The sequence below is a fragment of the Ahaetulla prasina genome, chromosome 3, assembly GCF_028640845.1.
Source record: "Ahaetulla prasina isolate Xishuangbanna chromosome 3, ASM2864084v1, whole genome shotgun sequence".
Classification (NCBI taxonomy): domain Eukaryota; kingdom Metazoa; phylum Chordata; class Lepidosauria; order Squamata; family Colubridae; genus Ahaetulla; species Ahaetulla prasina.
This window is the reverse complement of record NC_080541.1, coordinates 122,551,420-122,562,315: the sequence shown is the minus strand read 5'-3', so window position 1 is coordinate 122,562,315 and position 10,896 is coordinate 122,551,420. Positions and strand designations below refer to the sequence as shown.

General features: G+C 39.8%; 1 protein-coding gene across 1 annotated transcript in view; it reads left to right on the top strand.

The window, feature by feature from the left end:
* The first annotated feature begins 252 nt into the window (after window positions 1-252).
* The window catches only part of ASTN1 (astrotactin 1), a 251,664-nt gene continuing 241,020 nt past the window's right edge, over window positions 253-10,896 (top strand). Inside the window, exon 1 of the mRNA XM_058177507.1 lies at window positions 253-596. Within this exon, the coding sequence (XP_058033490.1) occupies window positions 269-596 (328 nt within the window). The 5' untranslated portion in view covers window positions 253-268. The remainder of the gene's footprint in view (window positions 597-10,896) is intronic.

Genomic DNA, 10,896 nt, shown 5'->3' with positions numbered 1-10,896 from the left:
TGACTAGCTGCCTGTGTGCGTGAGTGAGCTGGGGAGAAGATGCAAAGGAGGAGGAAGGCAGCCAACTCGGAGACAAACCCGCTCGCCTGATCTTCTCCTCCGCCTGCCTTCGCTCGGTTGCAGCGCCTTGGAGACAAAGAGCCTCCCACAATCCGCCCCTTTCCTGATTGCATTGCAACTGCAAGCCCCTTTCTGGACCAGGGATCTTCTTCCCCGCCCCCTCGGCCGGCTCCTCTGTGCCTGCAAGGCGAGGCGGATCAGGCGCAAGATGGCTTTAGCTGGCGTTTGCATCTGGCTTTCTTGCTGCTGCAGCCTCACGGCTGCCGCCGCCAATGCCGCGGCCGCAGCCGCGGCCGCGGGGCCCGCGGTTGCCGGGCCAGCTGAAGCAGGCGGGGACCCTTCCAAGGAGATGGAGTGCAAGCTGAAGAGCATCACCGTGTCAGCGTTGCCCTTCTTGAGGGAGAACGACCTAAGCATCATGCACAGCCCCTCGGCCTCTGAGCCCAAGCTGCTCTTCTCGGTCCGCAATGATTTTCCCGGCGAGATGGTGGTGGTCGATGACTTGGAGAACACCGAGCTGCCCTACTTCGTGCTGGGTGAGTTCCCCCCCTTCACCCCTCCCTCCGGCCTAGTTGCCCCTTCTCTTAATCGCAGGCCCAGTCCCCAAACTCTTCCGTTTCTTCGCTGGATTCCGACGCTCCGAGATCCCAAGCTATGGCCACTCCAAGTTGGCAACCAGGTTGATTCTTTGCCCCCCAAGGCCTTTTGTGCCAATGACGGCACGCCGTCTCTTGGCCGAGAGGCCCTCCGTGGCCCGCCCTCCCCAACCCAAGGAAACGGGGAGAGAAAGGGAAGCAGCGCTGGGTGCAGTTGGTAGAAAGTGGCTCCATAGCTTGCTCTCCTCGGCAGACTACACACTCCTTGCCCTTTCTCTAGTTGCGCGACGGCGGAGTGAAAGAGGAAGCTGGTAGGTGGGCGCACCGCACGCAGGTGGGTCGTTTGAAGACTGGAACGGGCGATCTGGACTCCAGAACACCCGCTGCCACTGCCTCGGTTTTCCGGGAGAGGCCACGCTAGGCCCAGCCTTCCTGCGCGTTGCCTAGAGAAAGAAGGGGTGAGCAAGTGGAGAGATGCTGCTCCTGGCGATCACCTTTATTATTCGCTTGTTGAACCGAGTGATAGGAAGCTGCGAGGGAGATTGCCCTGAGCAGAGCAGGCTCCTTGCCTCCGTACTGCACAGCAGGTGGAGCTGTGTGGGTGAGGACCTGGAGCAGAGATGTCACTGTTGCTGCTTGCTCATCAGAAGGGGCTCCAAAGAGGATGACAATGAGTCATCTAAGGCTGCTTGCATGCCCCACTCAAACATAAACTACTCGAGTCCACTTGGCCTTGTTCTATTTTATGTCAAGTGTGATTACATTCTGGATCACTGTGTCATGTAAAACCCAGAAATGGATTATCTATGGGTAGCCACCTCATATGAATACAGCCACTATCTCCATTTTCTCACTAAGTTGGCAGATAGAATTAAGCTTGTCCAAGCAGTCTGAATACAGCAAGATGTGAAATAAATGGGAATAATCAAAATTTCAGTATATTTCCATGTTCGGGATCTTTGCTGTTATTAAGCTTTTGCTATATCAGTTTAACTTTTTGTTCATTAGTGGGACATTGTCTTGATGTTTTCTTGGGAGGGTATGCTGTTGGATAATGACAATCCAATGACATGCCGTTCCTGCATTTTGTTTTAAAGTATAGACACTTCCCTTAAGAAATTACCAATGATTGATCAAAGCTGGTATATTCAGATAAAAATTATCCCTAGAATCAGGAGTCAAAGAAGCATGTTTATGAATCGTGGCTTTATGCTAGATTAAACATGAAGAATTGTTTATATTCCAGAAGAGGAGGAATTAGCATAAGGCTGTTTACACAAGAATTGGGGCTGAGATAAGCCCATCACTTGACATTTGTCGGCTTGCTAGGAAATTCTGGTTAAGGACCATGATCTTACTCAACAGGTCAAGTTGAACCCATGTGGAATTGGGCCCATTTGTAAAATTAAATCCAATCTAGGTTTCAGTAGAGAGATACAAATCAAAGTATCCCTCAGTGTTCCTAGCTGAATTGCTTTGAGGCTAAATCTCAGTGAAAGGGGTAAGATAAATGAGTATGAATGGCTCCACCATTGAAACTATACTGGCTTGTTTTTGGCAAAAGTGAAGGCAGGAAAAACTACATATTGTTATTAAAATGATTATAGCAGCCAAGCATAGAGGCAGCACATACTCACTTAGAGGGTTAGTTGTTAGTTAGCTGGCATAAAGCTAGGGCTGGGAATGATCCTGAGCTAACTTTGATACTCAGTTATTATTATATTATGTATTGATTTAATGAAACATTTAGTATTCACACTCATTGTTCATTCCAAAAGTGGCTCATTCTTAGTACAGAATCTTAAAACCAGATAATTAAAACGTGATGATGAAATGTTAACTATCAAGTTAAACATAGATTTTTAAAATAAAAAGGCTTTTATTTATGCCAATGAAACAGATTTGTTATCAACTAAATATCTTTTGATAAAAAAGTTCCAGAATCAAGGTTCCATCCCAGAAAAATAGCCAGGCAGGTGTCCCTTAAGTTTTATTTTCTTTGTGCTGTAGCAACATGTACGTGTCCTGATTCTAGATTATATCTTTTTGGAAATAATTTATTTCTTGCAGTAGATATGAATCCTAGTGAGCAAATTGATCAGATGTGAACAAATTTATTAAGCTTCAGAGTTTAGGTTTGGGGTTTTTGTTTATTTGTTGTTGTTGTTTTTGCCTTTTGGGTTTTTGGCTTCCCTAGAAATGTAGAGAAGGGTTCTGGAGATCTAATAGAAAAGAAAGGCTCCATGTCCATTATTTCCTCCAATTTCTTCATCTAAGTTTGAGTATGGGCTATGTTGATTGTAGTGCTGGGAATTTTATCCAGGAATATGTAGGGGTTCTGAAAGGTTTTTACCCTTCCTGTTCAGTGGCGTACATTTCCATCCAAATTCTACAGGCTATATCCATTTTTTATTTGTCAACACCCCCCCCCCCTTTACCCTCAGGTCAGCAAAAAAAAGTAGAGGTGGTATTACACAGGAGATGTAAAAGAAGGGAAAGCTTGACATGATTGTCCTTTGCTATACTGTAGTCCCAAAGGAACAGTGTCTCTTTCAACCCGCTTGTTTAAAATTAGCCTTGGAAGAGAAATCTCTTAAATGCTGCTGGATTGAAAGAAGCCTCCTGTATTCAGAATGTTTTATACAGTTATGTGGCATCCATGGGTATGTTTCTCCCTTTTCTTGGTTCACTCATTTGGGCGTATGATGGTGCCAAATATGGAGAAGTGGTGAAGGCTGGGTTAAAAGGAACTATTACATCAACCAAATCATGTCCTTTGCCACACTTTAGGACATAGAAGAGATGGTAAATCAAAACCGAAAGGGAGGGGGAAAGGGAATCTCAAGTATTCTGACAATAGAAGGGCAACAATTTTCTTTCTGCCTTTTCTTACAAAAGAATAGATTCCAAGATGAACAAAACAAATATACTGTATATCATGTGTACTTTCCTTTTGTAATCTATGTTGAGTGTCTTCTTATATCCTGTCAACAATGAGCCAGTGTAATGAAACTTGATACATAAAATTTGTGAAGTGTTTCCTTAATTATTACCTGACATCCTATATAGCTGCAAAACATTTCCATAGAAATTCTCCTGGGCAACCTTTCTTTCATTTGATCTCTGCTTACTTAGCCCATCAGGTACATGACATATGTTTTATACAGGAATGGTTCCTGTATATAATGGTTGAAAATAGGGAGTTGAAAAACATCAATGATTTTTGCAGTGCATACAAAATAAATTGTTCCAGATTTCTTTCCCATAATTTTTCTGTGTGACTCACTGATAGGGTATTATAAAGAACTTATATTGTATTATTGATGTTGTGTTTGTTATGTCTTTGAAACTAGATTCTGAATGTTATTTCACATGGCATATAATGGTGAGGCAAGGCACCAATCTTCATGACAAATCTGGAACTGAAGCTAATTGCAACCTTCTTGAAAATGCTATTTTTTTACCGCTGTACTGAGGAGGAAGAAGTGTTCTGTTTTAGAATCTTCTGCTTTAGATTATTGGGATAAGTAGCAGAAAGTCAGATTTTTTTTTAATCTTCTCACTCTGCTAGAGAGAATGGTCTATAGCAGTAGGCCCCCAACCTTTTGAGCAGCAGGGACTGGTTCCATGGAGAAAGGTTTTTCCATGGACCGGAGGGGGCATGGTTTTGTGTGCTGCCTGTATTCCACGGATGGAGATTAATTTGTTTGTGCAGCCCAATTGCTGGCATGCCCAATTGCTGGTCCATGGACCAGAGGTTGGGGACCCCTAGTCTATAAGTACAATATCCAAACAAACAATAATATTATGTGTATGTTCTTTGCAATCTAGTAAAAATTTGAGTAAACTATGCCACTCTATTAATTTACAGAACTGATTATTTCCTTTTAAAGGATAAAGTTGTCATTCAGTTATCTACATATCCATTTGATATCTAACAATCAAGCTACATGTGATGCTGAGATGTGTGCATGCTAATAATAATAATAATAATAATAATAATAATAATAATAATAATAATAATAATAATAATAATAATAATAAAACTAGTGATCTGTGATACGAAATCCAGGATAGTTATCTCATTTGCTGTGTATACTGTCATCGTCATCATCATCATAATATTAATAATAATATTGGAATAAAAATTCCCTGGTGACAAGATACTATTCTATTAACTTATCCAGTGTTTCCTTCGAGAAGGACAGAGTAGCATTTTAATCTTACATCAACTTTGAGGCTGTAAATAAGAGAAAGGATCTTTTTCTTCAAAGTCACAATGGATATGAGCTTAGAATTCCCATGTTAAAAGCTAGCATAGAATATAACTTTATTACGGTCATCAACCAGCAATCATATTAAAAGCTAACCCTGCACCATGCTAGATTGACTCGTTGTTTGAGTGGCATCAAAATGTAATGCCCAATAGGGAAACCGTATAAGTGTGTATTTTACCATCAAAATATATTGCATATCTAAATAAATAATTACATTTTGTGGAGTTTGAAAAGTTTATTAAATTCCACTGGTCGTTACATTATTTTTTCATGATATCCGTGCATTCTTCCCACTCAGATGGTCAATAATTTAATTCTACCATTCTGCAAACAATTACTAGCAATTCAGTAATTGACACGCAGCTCATCTTCAGCCTTCAAGACTTAGCTGTCCATCAAAATTTCAGTACTGTCTGCATGAGTCTTGCCTTTTGCATGAAAATTATATAAAGATCTGTAGAATAGAATTTTATTTTTTCAATGAGCTCAACCATGTACACTCCTTCCCCACTTTACAGTTCTATTAAAATGCTATCAATTTGGATATATTCCCACTACTTGAAATTCACATGGCATGCTTATTATGTTCATTTAATATTTTTCTGTTACCTATTTATCCATGCCAGGTTCTTACTGAAATAGTCTCTAGCACTGCAGATTCTATGACTGAGTGATTTTTCACATGAAAGAATTCTCTGAATATAGAAAATTACTACACCATGGAAAAGTGCTCTACCTATTTGACAGGCATCTCCTTTATTTAAAGACTTAATATGTCAATTGTTTTTTTTTTAAGAAGGAGTTTTAAATCATATGGCCACCACCCTTTTATCCTCTCAGTGTAGCTTAGTTTAGTGAATAAATGAAGCAGTGTTTTTGAAAAGAGATGGAAAAAATAACCACTGAGATTATGGATAGTAAATGAATTAACAATGGCTCTTTAACTGGATATCCAATCAACAGCTGCTTCTCAGCCAGCAAAAAACTGTCTGTCTAGAGATCTGCAGGCATGTTTAGCAAAAAACCAAAGATCCCAGAGCAGTAATTTACATAGTTGGAAAAAGATGATATAAAAATATTCTTCTGGCCATTAATTTTTGATATCTCATCCTTGAAAATAATAGAACTGTATTTTCTCAGGATTTTTGAAACTCTTCTTAATGTGCTTATAGCTAAAGTATAACTGACATTGTTAGTATTTTTGCCTTCTCCTCTTGGTTTCTGGAAAATAAATCAAAATTTGTGCCAAATGCATCATGAGTCTAGTGCACATTAGTATAGATGATTGGACACAAAATGCCAAGTTCTCACTGCATCATCCATTACTTTTTATTCATATAGGAGTGTACCTGGCTTGCTATTAAATATTCTTATAGTTAATCTTTTTAAAAGGTATCATGGGTAGCTTACCTCTACATTAGAAAACTAGTACAATAATGTTCTGTATTGTGCTGAAATTAATACAACACCCACTAGGGTGATCCTGATCCTCAGGAAGTGATGCTTACTACTACAACAAGTGCTATAAATGGTTCAGCTTCTTATTTCCAAGAATAGTAATTCTATTAATTAGGAATGATTAATTCAATAAATTTGTCTGAGAAGAAATGCTTAAATGTTATCTTCCTTTCTTAAATCAAGTGTGACTTATCTTGGCTGCTACTGCATTCAAATATAAAGATATAGGCCATTTCCTTGGTAGATGTTTATTTACTTATTATATTTGTGTTTCAAATTTTATTCAGGAGCTTAAATGGCAATACACAATACTGCCTGCATCCTCTTAAGTAGCCACCTTCTGATGTAAGTTGACTAACCTAGATTCACCCACTGAGTTTCTGTGGCTCAAAACTTAAGCAGACTATTCTGCTTCTAGGCTATCATTTGAATCATTATTGGTTCTCAAAAAACAAACAGAGAAGTTGGTTATTTACAGTAGCTTTATAATTCAAGGCATGCTGATGTAATGGAAATGAAATTGGGCTTCTATCAGTAATAACTATATAGTGTTAGAAGAAGCTATAAATCATTAGTAAGACAATAGTTGCAAGAAGAATATCTGGGTTGTCCTTTTCATCTGTTTCATATATCCTTTTGAGCAGTATCTGAAACTTACACTTCTTTTAATTCAGAATTACAGTAGATACTGTACAGTTTATATCTTTCTGTTTCAAAAAGCTAAAAGTAGCATTCATTTAAAATAAAATATACATACTAAATTAATACATTATGCACCAGCTTAATCTTCTTAATCATTATAATAATTTTCCCAAAGGAAAATGTATTTCACTGTATTGAGGCATTCCCTAAACTATATTTCTCTACTTGCTGTTCATATGTGCAGATTTACTTAAAGGTAATAAATGATCTGAAACGAACTGAAAGACAATGCCTTCAGAGTTAAATTAATCAGAAGTGTAAATGACTGTATTTATTTGTTACTAATTCTTTTGAGGTCTTTGAAATAAGCCTTTCTGGTTGGGAGGGAAGAGGGATGAAAGCTCTGAAACGTGCATGGTTAACATGCACAGAGCAGATGGTGCCTGCAGTGGCCTGTGCAGAATAGGTATGATGCAAAGCTCCAGCAAACTCAGTCCTTTGCTTGGTCCCATTGTTTCATTTCTACATGTAAGTAGGTCTCTAGGCTGCCACAGAGAAGCTTATGTCCATGGCTCAGTTGCAGCCACAGGAAGGTTGCAAAATCAGGCGTTTGGTGCACTTAAAACAGCCTGTGTTCAGCAAGCCTGGCACTGTTGCCATGGTAACTCATAGCAGGGGCCTATGCCACCCAGTCAAGTAAAGACATATGAGGGATAAACAAGCAACTGTTTCTTCTTTAGTTTCCAAACTGTTTATGTGTTTCCTGCCTCCTAAACATTCAGTGAAATAAAATTGGGGTGCTGGAATTATGAATGGTTTATTTGTTTGTTGGTTGGTTGGTTGGTTGGTTTGTGGTAATGGTATATTTTCGTGATGCATAGCTGCATAATGCTAGAACAAGAGATATTCGCTTAATGAGTTGAGGACCCAACTTGGCATATACTGTATGTGTAATTGTTCCTTCCCACTCTGGAAGAAGGAAGGAGTAAAGAAGAAAGATATTAAATCAGCAGAAGAATAGCTTTGCATAATGGCCATCTATCAACCCAAGATGTATCCTTTTATTACTTCCCAGATTGTTTTATAATAATGTGAAAAGGTATTGAAATGTATGTTTTTGTCAGGCTATTTTTACTGCAGATCATGCATGTTGCCGATCTGTAACATTGAAACATTATGTGGACATTAACAGAGGGCAAGCATTCATTATCACACTCCCCTTCTGTATATTTTTGTGAATGAAAGGGGCAATAGCGTCCTTATATAGACTTCTTTCCATAATGGAAAGAACCTCCTTCTCCCCCCCCTCTCTCTCTCTCCTTCCCTCCCTCTCCCTCTCTCCCTCCCTCCTTCATGACTGAACTGCCTTTGAAGATCATGCCAGAAAGTAGCATCCTGTGTGTTTTCAGGCAGTTGGCAGTACACCCATCTGACACTAATTCTGCAGGTCTTGCATTGGATACTAGTAGGTTTCTGCATGAAATTAAATGCTTGTTTTAATCTATAAAATCCTATTTGGATTGGCAACGCTGTATTTTCAGGACTCCTCCAAATGGATTCAGACCCTTTCACGCATCTTAGTCGTGAAAGTTTTCGAATTTAATTAGTCGAAAATTACAGACCAATCTCTCTATGCTGCGTCACCTGCAAAGTCATGGAATCAATCATCAACCAATCCATTACCTCACACTTAGAAGCAAACAACCTACTCTCCAATAAACAATTTGGTTTCAGGAAAAAATTATCATGCAACTTACAACTTCTCCACTGTAAAAACATATGGACTAAAAATCTTGATCAAGGCAAAACAATAGATGCAATCTACATAGACTTCTGCAAAGCTTTTGACTCAGTAGTACACGATAAACTTCTCCTAAAACTAAAATCCTATGGCATTTCAGGACCCCTTCACAAATGGATATCTGCTTTTCTGTCTAACAGACAACAAGTGGTCAAAATTGGCAATGCTCTATCAAATCCTGTTCCTGTCAAGAGTGGCATTCCTCAAGGCAGCGTCCTTGGACCAACACTCTTCATACTATACACTCTTCATAGTATACATACTATACATCTTTGTGACCATATCTCAAGTAATTGTGTTCTCTTTGCTGACGATGTCAAACTATTTAACACCACTGATAATACATCTATCATTCAAAAAGACCTTGATCATCTAACCGCTTGGTCTAAAACTTGGCAACTCCAAATCTCAACCAGCAAATGCTCAGTCTTACATATAGGAAAAAAGAACCCAAACACTAAGTACTCGCTTGATGGACATTACCTTACAGATGACACCCATCCCGTTAAAGACCTTGGAGTTTTCATGTCAAATGATCTAAGTGCCAAAGCCCACTGCAAATACATAGCAAAAAAGGCTCTAAGAGTTGTAAAACTAATCTTGTGTAGCTTCTTTTCAAAAAACACTACACTACTAACCAGAGCATATAGAACATTTGCTAGACCAATTCTAGAATACAGCTCACCTGTTTGGAACCCTCACCATATCTCTGACATCAATACAATTGAACGTGTCCAGAAATATTTTACAAGAAGAGTTCTCCATTCCTCTGTAAACAACAAAATACTTTATCCCACTAGACTTGAAATCCTGGGCTTGGAAAACTTGGAACTCCGTCGCCTTCGACATGACCTAAGCTTAACTCACAGAATCATCTATTGTAATGTCCTTCCTGTCAAAGACTACTTCAGCTTTAATTGCAATAATACAAGAGCAACCAATAGATTTAAACTTAATGTCAACCACTTTAATCTAGATTGCAGAAAATATGACTTCTGTAACAGAATCATATATATATATATGTAGGTCTTTGGTTGTTCGGGTTTTCTCCCGTGTAAAATTCGAAGTGTCTTGGCAACGTTTCGACGAAGTCTCATTCGTCATCTTCAGGCTTCAGCTTCGTGCTTCTGGGAGCAATGTGTGATTGCAGCTGTTTCTTCCTTTTTAACTGCTAGTGGGGGTTTGAACTGATTGGGTGGGAGCTTGGCTGTGCTCTGATTGGCTGGGGTTTTTTTGTGCTCTGATTGGCTGGGGGTGTGTCCTGTTTGGGTGGGGGCTTGGTTGTGCTCAGATTAGTCTGAGTTGCAGGGGGATTTGAGCTGGTGAGCTGCACTGCTGCTGTTTGGCTTCGTGGTCGTGGTCGTGCTACATCTTCATAGTGGGTGTCAGTCTGCTGCATGTATGGATTGGAGGGGTTTGAAATGGCTGATGTTGCAGCTGCGGTCTGGCTTCTGGTCCTTGGTCGTGCTTCCTGATCAGTGTGGGTTTGGGTCTGCTTTCTGGGTGGATGTGTGGTGGTGACATTCTGTGTGGACCTCGTGAGTGTGGGTCTGGTGTCATTCCTCGTGTTAAGGACTCGTTTGTCAATAAGGGCGGGTTTCCAAATGGCTGGTAGGCGGGAGGTATCATCTCGTTTGTTCATGCTGTGTGGGCGTTTTTCTATCTCAATGGCTTCTCTGATTATTCTGTTGTTAAAGTGTTCAGTTTTGGCAATAGTTCTGGTCTTTTTAAAGTCAATATCGTGTCCTGTGGCTTTAAGGTGTTGGACCAGGGAAGAAGTTGGTTCCTCTTTTTTGACTGAGTTCTTGTGTTCTTCAATGCGTGCACTTATTCTTCTGTTGGTTTGTCCGATGTATGTGGTGGGGCAGGCGGTGCATGGGATTTCATATACTCCTTGATTTTCTAACTCAATTTTGTCTTTGGGGTTTCTTAGGATGGTGGATATTTTTTGGTTTGTGCAGAATGCTGTCTTGATGTTATGTTTGTGGAGGATCTTGCTGATTCTGTCTGTGGTGCCTTTTATATATGGGAGGAGGGCTGTGCCGTTTTCTTGTTCTCTGTC